The sequence below is a fragment of the Myodes glareolus genome, chromosome 14 (assembly GCF_982192425.1).
Source record: "Myodes glareolus chromosome 14, mMyoGla1.1, whole genome shotgun sequence".
Taxonomy (NCBI): Eukaryota; Metazoa; Chordata; class Mammalia; order Rodentia; family Cricetidae; genus Myodes; species Myodes glareolus.
This window is the reverse complement of record NC_142039.1, coordinates 73,736,982-73,756,543: the sequence shown is the minus strand read 5'-3', so window position 1 is coordinate 73,756,543 and position 19,562 is coordinate 73,736,982. Positions and strand designations below refer to the sequence as shown.

General features: G+C 38.9%; 1 protein-coding gene across 2 annotated transcripts in view; it reads left to right on the top strand.

The window, feature by feature from the left end:
• The window catches only part of Gkap1 (G kinase anchoring protein 1), a 57,733-nt gene extending 39,391 nt beyond the window's left edge, over positions 1 to 18,342 (top strand). The window contains exon 12 of one of the 2 annotated variants that reach the window (XM_085699621.2): positions 17,994 to 18,342. In XM_085699621.2, coding sequence (XP_085555747.1) covers positions 17,994 to 18,023 — 30 coding nt within the window. In that variant the 3' untranslated portion in view covers positions 18,024 to 18,342. Of the gene's footprint in view, positions 1 to 10,173; positions 10,488 to 17,993 lie in introns of those variants that run through there. The other variant, XM_048447693.2, reaches the window with a different exon arrangement.
• The last annotated feature ends 1,220 nt before the right edge of the window (positions 18,343 to 19,562 follow it).

Here is a 19,562-nt window from a genome sequence, read left to right as displayed (position 1 = left end):
GAGAGGAAGGAGGAGGATTTCAGGGCCCAGCCACATAGTTACACAGCCAGACACAGAGTAAGAAGGAAAGGAAAGGTATACAGGAATAAGGAAAGATAAGGACCCTGAAGCAAAAGGTAGATGGGATAATTTAAGAAAAACTGGCAAGAAACAAGCCAAGATAAGGCCAGGCATCCCATAAGTGAGAGTGAATTTTCGTGTGTGATTTATTTGGGAGCTGGGTGGTGGGCCCCCAAAAGAGAAAAGAGTAAAAATGAATAACTACAATGTACTTGCACATATACATGTAAATCATCAATGTGAAAACATGGTAAAAAATAAAAAAGGTTTGAAAGTCACTGGTGGCATAGAGAATATAAAAATTACCTATTCTAGCCTGGCATGGTGGCACACACCTTTAATCCCAGCACTTGGGAGGCAGAGGGAGGTGTTTCTCTATGACTTCAAGGACAGTCTGATCATAATGAGATGTTGAAAGCAGTTCTTGCATATCTATTATGTGGAGTTTTGTGTTTTAGGTTTTTGAGACAGGGTTTTTCTGTGTAGCCTTGGCTGTCCTGGAACTCACTCTGTAGACCCATCTGGCCTTGAACTCACAGAGATCCACTTGTGTCTGCCCTCTGAGTGCTAAAATTAAAGGTATGCACCACCACTGCCTAGCTAATTTTGTTTGTTTGTTTGTTTGTTTGTTTGATCGCATTGAACTTTTCACACTGGCAGTATCACATACCCAATGGTGCTTATCCCAGCTGTGTTATTGAGAGACATGATTTGTAGCATAAACTCTAATGGGTGTTAAAATAAAAACCCAGAGTCAGATATAGGGGTTAATGCTGAAGATCAGAGAAGCAGAGCGGCAGCCTCTACCAAAGCTCAGATTAAAGGGCTGATCCTGTCCTCAGATTGCATTCGTCTCCATCAAATTTGAGACTGCAGTGAGTTTTTGTCTCCTCCCACCTTATATTCCTCTTTCCACCCAATCATATCATTTCTGTCTCCACCTCTCTAGTGCTGGGATTAAAGGTGCGGAATCCCAAGTGCTGGCATCACCTTTGTGTGAGCTCTGTTTCTCTTCTAGAGAGAGTCAATCTCGTGTACTCACAGAGATCCGTCTGTCTTTGCCCTCCCAAGTCCTGGGATTACAGGTGTAAACCACCACCACCTGGCCTCTAGTGGCTCAGCTCTGTACTCTGATCTTCAGGCAAGCTTTATTTGTTAAAACACAAACAAAATATCACAACATTTCTCCTTTTTTGTCAAAAATAAAAGAAGGCTATAATAGAAGAAAAACTATATACAATAAGTACAATAACTATATACAATATTTATAATCTATGAATATATCAACAATGTCTAGTCCATTTGCAATTGACAAATTCAGGGAAAGTACTCCATTTTCTGTCCTAACTTGGTGAATTCAAAGTCTTGTACCTAATTAGCTTTCTATCCTAACTTGCATTACCATTCAAAACTATCTTATCTCTCAGTCTTACACTTTACACCTCTTTAGCGAGTTTCTGCATCTAGTAAACAAGGAAAACGTTAACTGTTTTGTCTTCAACTCCCTCAGAGACCTGAAATGGAAATAATATTAACCAAGTAAGCAGAAAGTGCAAACAAGTGACTTCCAAAAAATGAGAGCAATGACAAAAAGAGCCGGCTGCCTTGACAGTCACACAAGGTTGGGGCACACATGTTCCGCTTACAGGCCTAGCATATCTGATAGATTTTTCTATGAAGCACAGTTTTTGAAGGACCTTCCTGCCTTGTCTTGACAAGGTTTGGCAGTCACTCTCTTCTGTGTCCTGCTTGTCCAATTTGGCCAGCATACCGTAAGCAGTTGATGGAAGGGCACTTTCTTGCCCAGTGGCCTACTATTGCCATAGAGAAAGTAAACTCCATGTGGACTTTCTTCAGTGCCCATCATCTTCTCTGACGTAGATTGGTGCTGCCAGGAGCAGACATGTTTTATTGTCATAAAAAAAGAATCTATGTTATTAAAATATCTTAAATGTCATATTCTGTAGATCTCTGAAGTGTTTGAAAATGATTTGTCTCTCTAAAATATATCCCCGACCTTGAAAACATTCCGAATATGACTACAAGTTTGATTATAATAGATTACTAATTACTAACCTGCATTTTCTTATTATCCTAAATAGTTGGTAATAATAACTTCCAAGAGCTAGAAATTTGCATTACATTGTTAAATGAGCTGTAGAGGTACAATGCTTTGAACAAGAGTAGAAATGAATAGAGTGTGTTCTAACAAAATTTAAAATTTGTATCAATATACAATTTTATACAATATACAAAAATCCAATCAAATGTAAAATATTTAAAGCTAGTAGTTGCTTTTTTAGAAGTAATTTCAATAATCTACCTTTCTTATCTTATCTATATCCTCCCTTTTTTCTTTTTAGACTGGATTCAATAATCTTCCCTTTTATCCTATCATCTCTTTATCCCTGTTTTTCTTTTCAAAACAAGAACACTGAATCTAATCTCATTTGTTTAGCTTTTTTCCTGACCATTACCAATAACAGTTTGTAACCAATCCCCCTGAACAATAAAAGATACCTATAAGCCAATGAAAGACCAAAAACCACCCACACCTTCCTCTTGGTAATGTGGGCATCATGTTTTTAAATTTACTTCCTGCTGTCTGGGGGCGATGGTATCCTGAAAAGAAAAGTCCTAGAAGAGCGAGAGCTGTGTCCTTTGTTGCCCAGGCTCTGCGTGATGGGAAAGTGTAGGTCTTGTCTCCATTCCTGGCTGAGTAATCCATGAGTGCCTTGAAATTGTTCTGAGCAGTTTGTAGCCCAAAGCCGATATTTAGGTGGTGGTTTTCAGTTTAGTAGTGTTACCATAGTCCAGGTGAATCATCATTGTGGGGCCCCTTCTCTTTTTGAGACTTCAAAAGTCTCTGTTAGGTGTGCTCATGGTTCACTGCAGAAAACTGATAGAGACTCATACTCAAAATAATGTACAAGAAGGTAGATGGATGCTTTTTCTAGAATTAGTCAGTACTCCATAAGACCATTATTAGTTGACAAAAACTTTAAAATATATATTAATCTTATAAAATTTTAGATAATATTTATACCTTAGGAAAAGCTGTTAAAGACTCAAAATAAAACCAAAAGATTGTGAGATTAGTGGCAATATAATAGTTCCTAAACTTTGGTTTTTCTTCTGTCCCATATCAGGTGGCTCTTCTGACATGAGAGATTTTGGGTTTCACTTTAATAAGCTTGCTTGGTTTATAGAAGGAGAGAGCCACTCTCCAACTCTAAAGTCAGCTTTAATTTTTAACTGGACTGGGACTACAAAAGATCATTGTATTACATGTCTGTAGAGAACAGCAGAAACAAACATTTGGGAAGATTTATGAAATTTTATCCTGTTGGAAATGTGACGTATCAATAGGCCAATTTACTCTTTTTCTTGGGACATTTTTTCTGGATGATTTGTCCTTTTTCTTTGGATGTCTCATTTGTCCAGTGGTCTTTGGATTCCTTAGCTGGATACCTTTATTCTCCTGAAAAGACAGAAACAAAACCTTTCCCCAACCCTAATTTTGTGGAGGTTCTCTTTTGGCAAGTTACATCTGATCAAATAAAAAGCATTTAATTGTATATGTCAGTTTAAATTAAATGACCATGCTGCTTGATGAACTATCATCTCTTTTCATTAAAAAATATCTTGTTGAAATTGAATCTTTATCAATTTTGACATATCCATAGCTTTCTTCTGTGGAAACAAAAGCAAAGCCCTTCCCCACTAACACATGTCCCAGTTTCCATTCTGAGGTCAACACATACTTAAAGTGCACTGTCTGATTTAATTCTGTAGGGTTTTTTCCTATTATCCAGTGTCTCTTGGCAGCTGTCATTCCTTTCTCATTAGCATTTAGAAAATTAAAAGTTAGTAAAGCATTATACAATCTATTTATGGGAGTCTTTATTATCACTTTCTGTTTTTTTAACATATCCTTTAGAGTTCAATTTGATCATTCTATAACTGCTTGACCAGTAGTATTGTGTGATATACTTATAATATGCTTTATATTATAATAAGCAAAAAAACTGTTTCATTTTCTTAGAGACATATGCTGGAACATTGTTTGTTTTTATTTGTAGTATACCCGTGATGGCCATAAGCTTTAGCAAATGTGTGATTACTGAATCAGACTTTTCCAAACTCAAAGCAATTGCCCATTGAAAACTTGAAAAAGTACCAATGGTGTGGTGTACATATTTTAATTTTTCAGATTCTTTAAAGTGGAACACATTCATCTGCCAGATTTCATTCCTTTGAATGCCATTTGGGTTACTTCTGCAAGTAGTGGTGTTTGGTTGTATAAAGAAGTAGGACATTTCCTTATAGTTTCTTTGGCTTGTTGCCACATGATACAAAAGTTATTTTTTTAAACATTTACTATTGACATTATGTTTTTATGAAATTCTGAGGCCTCTACCCCATTTTCAATCAGTAATTTATCTATTTCTGCATTACCTTGTACTAGAAGACCTACTAGACCCATGTGGGATTGGATGTATATTATGTATATGGGATGATTCCTATTCCTAATTATTTCTTGTAACTGAATAAATAATGAAGTCAATTCTGTATCCTCTGGTATCAATTCAGCAGTTTCAATATGCAAAACAACTCTTTCTGCATATCGCAAATCAGTAACTTGAGAGGTTCTTTAAAGTTCATTAATACCATGAGAATAGCATATAATTCTTACTTTTAGATAGAATCATAAGGGCTTTGTTCCACTTTATTTGAATTTTCTGATTTTTAACCTGCTTTTCATGATTTATTTGCATCAGTATAGAAAATAAGGGCTCCAGTTATTGGTGTGTCCCTTACAGTGCGAAGAAGGATCCAGCTAGTCTCTTTATAAGTCGAATCCTCCTGCTTTTGAGATAGTTGTTGTTAATCTCTCCAAAAAAATTACTGCAAGCTTTTTTTGCCAGGGTTCACTTTCTGCCATAATTTGTCAATTTCATCTTCTTTAAAAGGTACTATAATTTCTGCTAATTGATGAAGTCTCAATTTTCTTTTTATAATTAACTCAGAGAACTTTTCCACATAAGTTTTTAATTTTTTACTTGGTTTATGTGGTAACAAAGATTCATTCTATGATGTTATCTTCCTTCTGCATTAAAATTCCTGTAGGGGAATGCTTGGAGGGTCCTGTGACCAGAATGCAGTTAGGCTTTGGATCCATATGATCCTCATGACCCTTCCGTAATTCCTCTTCCATCAAAGCCATTTCTCTCTCAATTTAGCTGATAGTTCCCAGGGACTATTTAAGCCCACGTCACCCTCTAAGGTTTTGACCAAATTACTCAGTTCATCAGGACCTATCCCAATAGTGGGCCGTAGATATGAAATGTCTCCTAGCAATCTTTGAAAGTCATTAAGAGTCTGCAATTGATCTCTCCTAATTTGCACCTTTTGGGGTCTATTTTTTTTGTAAACTTATTTAACCTAAATAATTAATAGACTCTCCTCTTTGTTTTGTTTTGTTTTTTCCAGGAGCAATGTGTAATCCCCAACAAAGCAAAATTTTCTTTATTTCTTCAAACATTCTTTCTAAAGTATCTACATTTGAATCAGATGGTAAAATGCCATCCATGAAATGGTAAACTATAGATTGGGGAAATTGTTTATGTTTCATTTCCAATGGCTGACTTATAAAATATTGACACAGGGTGGGGCTTTTTAACATTCCTTGTGGGAGAATCTTCCATTGATAATTCTCAGCAGGCTGAGAATTATTATAAGTAGGCACTGTGAAGGCAAATTTTTCTCTTTTTCTTGTAAAAAAAAAAAGAAACAGTCTTTTATTGTGAAGAAACAGTCTTTTAAATCAATAGCTGTAAGAAGCCATCCTTTAGGCAAAGGAGTGTCAGACTGTAGAGGGCCCACTGGTTGAATCACCTTATTAACAGCTCTTAGATCTGTCACTATTCTCCATCTTCTGGATTTCTTTTTAATAGCAAATACAGGAGAATTTCAAGGGCTGGTTAATTCTTCAGTATGCTGAGCATTTAACTGCTCCTCTACCAGCTGTTTTAAGCCATACGGTTTCTCTGTTGTTAAAGGCCATTGTGCAACCCATCCAGGTGTGTCTGTCAACCATTTTATAGGTAGGGCCGTTGGTGCCTTTGAAAGATCAGAAGCTGTTGTTCCCTCTTCTTGTACAACCTGAATGGTTGGTGATAGTTCTAATAATACCTTGTAATATTTCTCCCAGAAACATACATTAATTTATGGTTTGTTTCTAAGATTGGGGGAATGTTAATTTGAGTATTCCATTGCTGTAACAAATCACATCTTCTTATGGTTTTAATATTCCTCTCTGTCCTTCTGGCCTTATACATTCAACCCATCTCACATTCTATTTTACCTAAAATATCTAATCCCTAGAAGCTGAAAATTTACCTCCTGAAGAGGCCAATTTGGATGCCAATATTCTGGTGCAATTATTGTTACAACTGTACCTGTGTCTGTCATACCTTCAATGATGGCGTTTTTTCATATTTTTAATTTTGGTCTTTGTTCATTTACAAAAGTTTGCTAAAATACTCACTTTATGGTTCTTCCTGAATGTTTTGTTCTCTCTTCTCTAGCTATTCTATTTTCCAGAGTAGTATGGTTGGTTTCTTACTATAGGCATTAGATTCTTTAATTGCTCTGGGAAGGAGTTTCCTCTATGATGGCAGGAAACAATTGAACTGAATTTGGCGTAGGGTCCTGTAAGAGGCCCCTCAAGGAGTTCTCCCCACAGCATAGGGTCACCTTGAATGTCCTTCTTTGATCTACATTCATTAGTCCAATGCCTGCCTTTGCCACACCTTCTGCATAATCCAGAATACAGGAGTTTTGTGTTTGAATTATGCTTAGAAAAAAACATTATTTCTAGGAACACCCTGTTTACAATCCCCTTTAAGGTGACCTTATTTGCCACATTTGAAACATTTAACATTTTGATTTTTCTTCAAACCTCTGGAAATCACCAAGCATCATCTCGGTCATGAGTTTTAATATTTATTAATTATATCTCGGATCCATCCTCCGAAGGTGCTGACCTTGCCTTTAATAGCCTTATTACCCTTTAGCATTATGCAGTACCATTTTCAAAAGCCATAGATTCAACTATTATTTGTTTAGTTTCTGAATCTGCTATCATTCTATTTACTGCTGATGTCAGCCTTTGTAAGAAATCAGTGAAAGTTTTTTTTTTTGGGTGGGGGGGAACCTGTATGACTTTAGTAAATGACTCAATTTTTTTTCCTAATTTTTCAATTCTGTCCCAAGCATTCAAAGCTGCTTTTATTCATAAAATCAGAGTGTGGCCATCATATAGAGATTGCCTTTATATATTAGCGTAATCTCCTTCTCCAAGAAGTTGATCTTGGGAGATTTCCATACCTCCAGCTCTACTCCATTGTTCAGTGTAAGAGCCTCTTTTTTCCACCGAGTCTTGTAATTTTGAACAGGTTCCAAGACTTCTGTAACCAAGTCTCTTCAGTCTTGAGGGATAATTCTATTAGAAAATGACCACAAGTTTAACATTTGCTTCACAAAATGTGAATGCATACCATATGAGACGCTCACTTCTTTGAATCTCCTTAAATCTTACATTGGTTGGCATAGGAGTGCATTCAACTCCTGTAAGGGTTACTGGATATATTAAGGTTGGTTGTTTGAAAACCTTAGGCTGTTCTTCTCTAACCTTATAGTGCAATACTGAGATTCATTCTCCTTTAAATTCCTCTGTCTGAATCTGAATATCTCTAGAATCTGTCTTAGGTTTTTCTATGCCTTATATCTTGGCATTCATACCAAACAACTTTTTAAAAGATAAGCCAAAAAAATTATCAAAACCACAAGGATTATCAAAAATGATAATTAACAGTATGTTAGTCCCAGTTAAGCTGATTGATTATCCCTTTATTTAATTGTTCTACTTTTAAATCATGCATTACATAATCATACAGAGACCTAACTTTTTCTGTCATAATTTTGTGTTCCATTTTTCAACATGGGGAAAAAAACTCTTTCAACCTAATCCCCCCTTTAAGAATTCCCAACTGTCTCACCAAGTCTGCCAACAATGGCGATGAAGAGTGAGCCCGACTGCTGCTGTGAAGATCAGGAGAAGCCTGAGCAGGTGTCAAGGCAGCTACCTAGCTTGGGAGCAGCCTGAAAAGGGGGTCCAGGGAAAGGAAAACCTAGTGGGAACGATGGTGACTCCAGCCTCACATAGCTCCAGCTGTGCCAGTGGCTGCAAAGCTGCAGGCAAACAGCTTTTTTGTGAATTTGTGCCCCAAATGTTGGGCGCCAGATGTAGCACAAACTCTAACTTGTGTTAATAATAAAAACCCAGAGTTAGATACAGGGTTAATGCTGAAGATCAGAGAAGCAGAACACCAGCCATCAAAGATTTCTTTTATCCTCTACCAATGCTCAGACCAAAGGGATGATACTGTCCTCAGACTGCATCTGTCTCCACCAAACCTCAGACTGCAGTGAGCTCCTGTCTCCTCCCTCCTTATATTCATCTCTCAGCCCAGCCATATCACTCCTGTCTTGACCTCCCTAGTGCTGGAATTAAAGACATGGGACTCCCAAGTACTGGGATTAAAGGTGTGAGCCCTCACTGCCTGGCCCATAGTGGCTTAGCTCTGCACTCTGGTCTTCAGGCAAGCTTTGTTAAAACACAAACTATGACTACAATAATAAAAATTTTAATTTAATACACAATAGTAGAGCTATTTACCTTAAAGGAATGTTTCCTAAATTTATTTTTATTTTCCAACTAACAGGAAATAAATCTTTTTTTAATTTTTATTTTTGATTTTTTTTTTGAGACAGGATTTCTCTGTGTTGCTATGGAGCCTGCCCTGGAACTCACTCTGTAGACCAGGCTGGCCTCAAACTCACAGAGATCCACCTGCCTCTGCCTCCCAAGTGCTGGGATTAAAGGTGTGAGCCACCACTGTCCAGCTAAAAAATTTTAAATATGTTATAACACATTTCATTTCCCCCAAAATCAGTACATATTTTTCCCTAAATGAGTAAACCTTTTTGGCCCTTGTATGTGATCAGGAATGAAGAACAGGGGCTGGAGAGATGGCTCAGTGGTAAAGAGCACTGACTGCTCTTCCAGAGGACCCGGGTTCAATTCCCAGCACCCACATGGCAGCTCACAACTGTCTGAAGATCCAGTTCCAGGGGATCTGACACCTTCACACCAATGCACATAAAATAAAGTTAAATAAACCATAAAAAACTTTTAAAAATAGGAATGAAGAGCAACATTCATGAATTTAAAAGAGTTTTTAATTTAGAAGATTAATGTATTTGACTCCAAAGGGAAGCTGAAGGCCCAAAGGGTGAAAGAAATGAAGAGAGGCTGCTGCCCTTCCAGATGAGCCTGGCCTGATATGCCTCTAATATGGCTGCAAAATATACTTTTAGTATATTCTTAAACTTTCAAGTATTTATTTTTATTTTATGTGTATGGGTGTTTTGCCCTTAGTCCCAGCCTGAAAATCAAATTTCTAATGCTGGGGCTGAAGAGTTGCTTAAGCAGGCAAGAGCACTGACTCTTCTTCCAGAAGGTCTGGGTTCAGTTCCCAGCACCAACATGGCAGCTCACAACCTTCTGTAACTTTGGCTCCAGGAGATCTGATGCTCTCCTCTGCCCTACCTGGGCACCAGGCATTAAAGCAGTACAGTGACATATATGCAGGCAAAACACCCATATAAAGAAAATAAAATAAATTTTAAAATTGTTAAATTCTAATACTACTTAATAAGAATATAACTATACATAAATTATAAATTAAGTTACCAAAATGTAATTAACTGAATTACCAAATTTGCTGATTATATGAAATGAATAAACTTTGTACTTTTTATAGTATTTAGGATAAAATGAACTCTAAAAAAAATGAGATATTTGTGATCTTTTTAATGAACCTAAATAGGTCTGCATAGAAATACTATTACTTTATGTAGCATTTGTAAAAGTAACTGTGAAAGCAGCTGGGTAGAATACTTAGCTATGCTTTTGATTTTGTGTGCTCATGCACTAAAAATGGCCGGAGCTGGTGTGTCTAAATAACGTGCTGTTTTTCCTTCCAGGGTGGCAGAAAAGGGAAAAGGAACCCTGAGTCCGACCAGTGTAGGTGATTACGGCAGCCTTTGAGGTCATCACACAGCACTGTCAGAGTTTTGCAGAAATGTGTGTATTTAATGCTGTGCAACTGCCCACCTGTGCAGTTTTTGTTGAAGGAACTAAAAGCAACTAGCTCACTCATAGTCTACAATTCGATGTTCTTTTGGCTTAAACTTAAAAGAAAATATAGAATACCAGCAGAACTTGATTATTGTTGTCTGTCCAAACCTATGGCTTTAGTTTTTCATCAGTCAATAAAATTAATTTACTCTTCCACTAATCCGCTTGACCTTTAAAGTCTCCTGAGCAGTGTGGATTGTTATTGCTCAGTTGCCAACACCATTGTGTGCTAAACCTCACAGGACAGCAAAGAGAGTAGAAAGGATGTGGCTGATGTCCTCAGGTGGTGGTGAGCAAAAATAATGACCATGTATTCCCAAGAATAATCACAAGTGTATCACATTTTCCTCATTGAAAATTGATAAAAATTGAAAAACTTCTTGTAAGAAAGCTTACAAGAGATGATGTGTAGGGAGAACTTTTCCTGTGTGTTTGTTGAGAAGCATGACAGAGGAATAAAATCTGGACTAGAAAGATTTGCTGAAATAGCAGCCTTGCCCAGCAGAGTGAGAATTAGACACAGCAGCACTGAGGAGTCTTGATGAGGGGAGACCGACAAATGACTTCATTGCTGTGAAATGGCTAGAGCAATTAGCAGCAAGTGGGGACCTTGTTTTCTTTAGTATATTCAGTAATACACAATTATGATTCATTAAAAGATTGTCTTTGCCTTTGAAATAGATGGCTGAGTGGCAGAAACAGTGGTTAGTATTAGAAGTGAATACATGAACACTGATCTTGGCCTCTTGAGTCAATATTACTGAAATATTCCATATGTGCATGTGTGTGTGCAGGCCTGTTTGTGTGTGTGTGTGTGTGTGTGTGTGTGTGTGTGTGTGTGTGTGTATGTGTATGCTTGTTTTATATGTATAATCTTTTTGCTTGAATATATGTGCATTTACTATGTGTGTGCCCAGCACCCACAAAGATCAGAAGAGAGCATCAGATCCCCTGAAACTGGAGTTAGGGATGGCTGTGAGCCACCATGTGAGTTCTGGAAACAGAATCCGCCCTCTGCAGGAGCCACAAGTGCTGTTAACCACTGAGTCATCTCCCTAGTCCCAAAGACTCCCTTTCTTGTCGGTCTTTTTTATTTCTTTAATTTACTCTATGTGGTGCATGCTCTAGCACGTGTGAAGAAGTCAGGGAACCTGGAGGGACTCTTCTCTCCTTCCACCATTTGGGCTCTGGCTCTCAGACTCAGGGTGGGAAGCTGGAGGGAAAGTGCCCAGGTACTAAACTATCTCAGTAGCACTGTGTGTTGACATTTTTTTTTGAGAAACAACAACCACCAACTTTAACAGAAATGTGATGAGTTGTCAGTATTGCTTATCTCTCTGACTTTTCCATTAGGTCACATGAGCCTTGCAAAGAGCTGTGATCTCTCACTCCCTGTATTCCCAGCTGGTCTGTCATGAGGCAGAGAGCAGATGCTAAAGTAGGCTTTAGTTGATAAGGAGGATATTCAGGGGGAAAGGAAAAGAAAAATAGGGTAAAAGAAAAAATTATAAGCCAAGCATGGTGAAAGAGTAGAAGCCTTAAAAGTTATTTTATGCTAGAGGTCTAGCCCAGGGTCTGACACACACTAAATGAGCAGGAAATACTACTAAGTTACTCTTGCTGCCCAGATGGCCTTTATTTTGACTAAAACATGAACATTTACACAGGAATACATAATTAGAAAGACAGAAAGGAAGTGTGTGGATAGCTGGCATGTTGGAGGAAGGCCGCTTGTTGCTTCCCAGCTGTTCATCAGCTTAGCCCCGAAATAATCACACAGAAACTATATTATTTAAATCACTGCTGGGCCCATTAGCTCTAGCTTCTTATTGGCTAACTCTTACATTTTAATTTAACCCATCTCCATTAATCTGTGCATCACCATGAGGTCGTGGCCTACCAGCAAAGTTTCAGCACATCTGCCTCTGGCAGTGGCTCCATGGCTTATCCCTGACTCTGCCTCCTTTCTCCCAGAATTCAGTTTAGTTTTTTTCCCTGCCTACCTAAGTTCTGCCCTGCTATAGGTCCAAAGCAGTTTCTTTATTTATTAATGGTAATCGCAGCATACAGAGGGAAATTCTACATCACTGGCAATCCATATTGAGCTTCAAATTAAATCCACATAATTTGATAAGTGAAGGGAAAACATAAATTTACATGGGTGTCCTGTAATAGGTATCCTTTAAGGAAATTGAGTTTAGGCCAGGTGTGGTGGTTCCCACCTTTAATCCCAAAGTTGGAGGGCAGAGTCAGGTGGATCTCTGTGAGTTCAAGGCCAGCCTGGTCTACATAGTGAGTTCTAGAACAGCTAAGGGTACATGATAGAGGGGTTCTGTCTCAAGGGAAGGAGGGATGAATAGTGAGAAAGAAAGAACAATACTTCAGAGACAAAAACAAGATCTCAAGCCTGAGTGAGGGTGAGCTGACCCTTTATTCAATACTTGTTAGCAGAGTGGGAGGAAACAGGTGTGGGCAGAGAGGTGGCAGCAGGCAGAGGTACTTGCTTTCAAGCCTGCTGGCCTGAATTCAATCCCCAGAATGCACATAAAGAAAACCAGTAGTCTTCCTATACACCAGTAACAACCATGCTGAGAACATCAGGGAAGGGATCACTTCACAACTGAAAGAAACAACAAACACCTAGAAATAAACCTAACCATGAATATGACAAACTTGAAGCACCTCCATGTTCAGGAATTCAAATACGAACACTGTGGAAAGACTTACTTGCCAAAGGCACTGCAGATCCAGTGGGGTCCCATGGAAATTGCAGTACCATCCTCTCAAAGCAAAGGAACCGCCTTCAAATTCACGTGGAAGCACAAAAGACTCTGACAGCCAAGGCAGGCCGGGTTCTGCAGGTTTTAACTTCTTTCCTTGTACTGTGTAGCTACAGTAGCGAAAGCGCATGATACTAGCAAAACATGTGTGGAGTAAAACAGGACACCCGGACATCAGCCCACACGATATACATTAGAAAAAAGACATTTCAACAAACATTGCTCAGAACACTGGATACTCACAGAGGGAACAAAACTAGAACCCCACCTCTTACTCTGTCTAAAAAATCAACTCCAAATGCTTCAGAAACCTTAATGTAAGTCTTTAAGCTAAAATTGTTACAGGAAAAAAAATAAAAGCTTCCATAATCTTAGGCAAGGACTTTCTGAACAATATTTCAATTGTTCAGGAAATCAGACCAACTCCTAGCAAATAGGACCTCAAACATTAAAATCTGCACAGAAAAGGAAACCATTATGTGAAGAGACAATCCTGAATGAGAATATATTTGCTTGTCTGACAGGATTGCTATCTAGATATTCACAGAAATCAAAAATCTAAAGAAATACAGCCACTCAAAAGAAATGGGCTAGTGAAAAGTTCTTTAAAGAAATTCTAATGACCAGATACAGACACACAAATACACATAATTAAAAATAAGAAAGTTAAAAAATACTTAAATTAAGCTTCATTGAATTTTCACTTCACCCTAGCCATTATGGCATTCATTAAGAAAACAAAAACAGAATGACAAAAGGCTTTGTCCAATTCGGTGGTCCTTGTTTTTAGGCATCTCTGCGCTCTTGGCAGCTCCTGGCAGTTTCATCACACTCAATAACAGGTCAAAAGGCAAATCTTTGTGAAGACCTTGACTGGCAAGACCATCACCCTAGAGGCAGAACCCAGTGACACCATCACGTGAAAGACAAGGTCCAGGATTAAGAGGGCATATGCCCCATACACAGAGCAGCAGGGACTCATTTTTGCAGGCAAGCAGCTGGAAGATGACCACACTCTTTCTGATTACAACATGCAAAAGGAGTTCACCCTGCACCTGGTCCTCCATCTGAGGGGTGGCTACTAATTCTTCAGTCTGTACTTCCAGGGGCCATGATGGCATTACTCTACACGATAGCCATTTACCCCAATTTAAGTTTAGAAATTAACAAGTTTCAATAATAGCTTGAACCATTCTTAAAAATGTTAATAAAAGTTTTGTTGCATGGTTGAAAAAGAAAGAAGAGGGCAGTACTTGGGGGAGGAGGGAGTGTAAATGATGTTAATGTAATACTCATTCTCCAAAAGTCAAAACAAAAAAAGAAGTGCTGGTGGCAATGTGGAAAGGGAACGCTTCCATGATGCTGGTGGAAATGTGAACAAGTGCAGCCACCATGGCGATGATGGTGCAGGTTTTCCTCAGAATCCTGAAAACAGTCGTCTACTATGTGACCCAGTTAACAGCATCTCACAGAGCTGCTTGAGAATCGATGCTCATTGCAGCGGCAGTCAGAGTGTCTAATGGCGGAACCAACCTAGGTGTCCAACAGCAGAGGAATGTGAGATGCATGTGTGTATTCAGTCACAAAGAAGAATGAATGTACGATTTCAGCAAAATGGATGTATCCCAAAATAATCATATAAATGAAGCCAGTCTCAGAATGGCAAATATTGTATTTCCCTTATCTGTTGTTCCTAGATTTTCGATAGATGTATAAAACCATGTGTGTATGGCATGAATGTAGAGTGAAAGAGAAATAAGACAAAAACCAAGGTGTACATTATATAAGTGTAGTGATATTTCATTTGTATTTTAATAAATAAAGCTTGCCTGAAGATCAAAGAGTAAGATGGCCCCCACGTTGGGCACCAAATGTAGCATGATTAATAAAAACCCAGAGACAGATATTAGGGTTCAACCTGAAGGTCAGTAAAGCAAAATATCCAATCACTGGCTTTTACCATCCCAATCATAGAACAGAATATAAGACAGGAGGAGACAGCTCACAGACACAGTCTCATTCTGAGTTTCCTGCAGGCCAGATTGCATTTCAGACTGAGGTAGAGGTAAGAGGCAGTGGCTGGCTGTTTTGCTTTTTTGACCTTCAGGTTGAACTCTTAATACCTGTCTCTGGGTTTTTTATTAATCATGCTACATATAATTGTATAAAAATGTTCTTATTTAATGTCATGCACATTTCATATATACAATGAATTTTTTTAAAAAGGTACAGAAAGAAGGAAGAAAAAGAAAGAAAAGGCTTAACGTGCCTTTAATCCCAGCACTTGGGAGGCAGAGGCAGGTAGATCTCTGAGTTTGAGGCCAGCCTGGTCTACAAATCGAGCTGCATAACAGCTAGGACTGACTGATACACAGAGAAACCCTGTCTCAAGAAACAAAAACAAAACCAGACAAAGCAGTAAAAGGGTTATTGTCCTCTGTTCATGTGCACTGTGGTGTTCTCGGCACCCCCATAACAGTTCTAAAGTGAAGTAGTGCACACTGCTGTAGGAGGGTAACTAGCAGCTCTCTGCTCTCTGATTAGATCTGAGACCAGGAGAAAGTTCATCCTTAGCACTGTAAACCATGGTGGAAGAAATGAATAGACCCTAGGAGGGAGCTGAATACCATAGCTTGACAAATTGGCACAGCATTAAGCTGTCTTCATAATATTCATGCTTATAATTATTTGTGCTACTCTCAGCCTTAATTAGAGAAGTCCTTTCCAGTGACTGGCGGTGAATGCAAAGACGCATGACATAAGTGCCAGACGCACAGGCCTGGACAACATTTACACAAGCCTCTCTAAGGCTTGGGGAACGTGGGCGAAGAGTGGGTAGAGGAAAGTCACAAGGAAGCTAGAGAGAAACTACCAAGTGTTATCTTCTGGGCAAGACACAGATGAATCTGCACAAGAAGGTCCCCTACCCTTCACAGCTGACGTATGTTGGTGGTAGCTTCAGAGTGAGGAAGAACCATGGCTTTTTGCATGCACATCACTGACCACACAAGGCTCCTGTTGTCACAGATGGCCCTGGTTGAACTACATGGGTCACTAACAGTGAAAGTCAGTAATGTAGGAAAGTGATAGGACAAGGGGGAGTAAGGGATTTAGGGGGTGGAAGCAAGATAGGAGAGGATGAAAGGAGAGGATAATCAACATATTGCATACACATGAAATTGTAAAATAATAATTTCTAAAAAGTTGCATTTCCCATTCCAGAAGCCCTGGGTTACTAAACAAAAGATCCCAGTCTGGGTATGAGATACCTATCCAGGAATTATTGACCAGGAAGGTCCCAAAGACCTCCTAAATTATGCAAGTCATGGCCATTGCACCTACTAGCCCACCAGAAGTGGGTGTGAGAGACCCCTTTTGTTGATGATAATCACACACCTTCATTGTAGAATACAGAGAGGCCATGTTGGAAACAAGCAAGAAGCTCCTCACTGGTGGGAGGCAGTTTGGGGAGTAGAGGAAATCAGAAATAATATTTATCATCTTTGGACTTTTCAAACTACAATATCAGGCAAAGGACACTTCCTGAAATAATAGTGGAACAACTGTTAAAGGGTAACCATTTGGTTTCTGATTGACTCTGAGGTCCATTGCTGAGGAGGGAATGCATGCCTGGTACTGTGGATCTTGTTAAGCATCCATTGCTGGGGAGCTCATAAGCACTTTCATTTTACTAAATAGATGTGTTGTCAGACCTTTTGACTGGTACAGTCCTCAGTTTTGATCACAGACGCTTTTTGCAGCAAGTAGCAGCTAATGCAGACTCGTGACTGGTCAGGGTACTGAGAACAAGTGACTGCTGCATGTTCAACCTTGAGTGAGGCGCCTATATCACACTTCCCCACCCCAGGGCTCAGGGAACACTGACGAAAACAAACCAGGACTGCAAGAGCCAGATGATGGAGAGCAGTGCTACAAAAAGATATGACATGTCTGTGGCATGCAAGAACCCTAAACAGTTGTCTGCATAGGGTCTGCACAATAGGACCTAAACCTTCAATCTCAGAAGGAGAGAGGCTCATGGGGTCCCAACCAGGGAATATAATGGTAATCACAGATTGTCGGGAGAGGAATTCATTGTCTTCAGTGATGTAGTCATTGGTGAGTTAGCCATGTCCTTACATCCAAGCCCATTCAAGTGACACTGGTTAGATCTTTGGGTCACAAAGCAAAAGCTAAGAGAGTGGAATGGGTGCTTGAAACAGGAAATGCAGTCAAAAGAAGGGCAGCAGAGAGGAGAAAGGAGTGTGGTTGGATTGTAGTATATTCATGAACAAAGTTATCACAGACAAGATTTATAAGTGACATTTGTCATTAATTAAATTTATCTTTCTCCTCCCTGTCTTTTGGCTTTTCTCCCTGAAGCAAAGCTGTTTGTTCAGTAGGACCCTCTCAACAGTTTCCCCGTGTCCTAGTGCCTCACTCTGAGGGTTCATCTTAGTTGAAGTCTTACGGAAATTCTGAGCTGCTGAGGTACATAGTTCAGTCTCAGTGCTGACACACAGAATTTAAAATTATCCACCAGTACACTTATGAGCAGGATTTAAGGTTTACCTCCAACCAATGTGATGGTTAGTTTTATGTCAGTTTGACCCAGCTAGAGTCATTTTAGAAGAGGGGACTCCAATTAAGAAAATGGCCCCTCTAGGTTAGCCTTGATATGTTTTCTTGATTGGTGATTGATGTGGGAGAACCCAGCTCACTGTGGGTGGGGCCAACCCTGTGCTGGTGGTTCTGAGTGTTCTAAGAAATCAGGTTGATTAAGTCATGATGAACAAGCCAGTAAGCAGTGTTTCTCCATGGTCTCTGCTTCAGTTCCTGCCTCCAAGTTTCTTCTCTGCTTGACTTTGTGCCCTGGTTTCCTTTAGGGATGGTTATCATGTGGAGCTGGAAGATGAAATAAACCCTCTACAAGTTGCCTTTGGTCACGGTGCTCTATTACAGCAACGGAAACCCTAAGACACCAATTGCCATCTTTATGAAACCTTCTATATTTTTTCTCACTCTTGAGTTATTACTAGGGGCCTAACTGGATTTGCCATACTGAAGACTAGTAGATTTAAAATAATTTTGTGGCTATAGATTATGAAAGTGAATCATAGCTGCTGACCCAACCACATTTCAATACATGTTCATAAGGGTCAATTCTTCTGTTCTTTTATACTGTGTGAAGATATGTCACTGTGATTGGTTTAATAAAAAGCTAAATGGCCAATAGCTACGCAGGATTTTTCAGGGTGGAGAGAATGCTGGGAAGAAGAAGGCAGAGTTGCCAGCCAGATGAAAAGTGAGCAGGATGGCCACTACAGAGATGAGGTAATAAAGCCACAAGGCAGAAAGTAATTAAGAGAAATGGGTTAATTAAAGTTATAAGATCTAGTTAGAAACAAACCTTAGCTAAGGCTGGGCTTTCAAAATGAATAATAAAACTCTGTGTGGTTATTTGGGAGCTGGCAGGTGAGACATAGAAAAGACTCATTACAAATAGCATGGGGAGGGCAGCAGATGAACATGTATTTCCACATAAGATCAGAGAAAGCTCAAACGGGTTCCAAACACACAAAACCAGAGCCAAATGCAGCTTCTTAGTCCCGCAGTCTCTCATGTACATAGATGTGTCTCCCAACCATGGCCTGCAGGCTTAAATCACCAGTTCACCATGAGCTAAGCTACATGACAATTTAGGGTTTTGCTCATGTAGATAAAAAAAGCTAACAGCCACACAGTAAAGCAGGTTCAGACTAAAAAATAAATAAATAAAACCTCTAAATAGATTACAGTGTGTTTAACAATGTATGTAGGCTTTAAAAAAAAGGATATAGACAGACATAAAAATAGCTTAAAAATAATATACTCTTTAAAGAGAGAAGTAAAGTAATAAAAAAAGAGAAAAATCCATGTATGGATGGGAAATATAACACAGGAAGATTGGACCTTATATGGTGCTTTATTAATTTTGAATTTTTTGAATGCTAATGAACAGACAACAGCTGCTGAGAGATATGGAATTAAGAAAGGGACTGCTGAATTAAATCAACCTCTATATATTTTTAAAATGTCCTAACTTCTAATGGAGGTAAAAAAAAAATAAGTTCCATTGGGAAGGGGTTATGCTTTTGTTTCCACATAAAACAAAAGGCTGTGGATTCATTCAAGGTTAATAGAGATCAGATCTGATTGGGAAGATCCCCTGAAAATCCTGGTTGTAGACATAAAAAAATAAACCTAGAAAATCTACATGACAGGTGATATATATTTTACCCGCTCAAACATAAAACCAAAAATCATCTGTGATTGGCTTATATACAATGCACAGTCCATACTTGTGTTAATGTAGAGATGTATGTTACCTTTGAAAGTTTGTGTATTTCAGAGCAACGGACCAGATACCGATGAAAATGGGTAGTTCAGGTGATCCAGCATCTCAGACCTCCTCT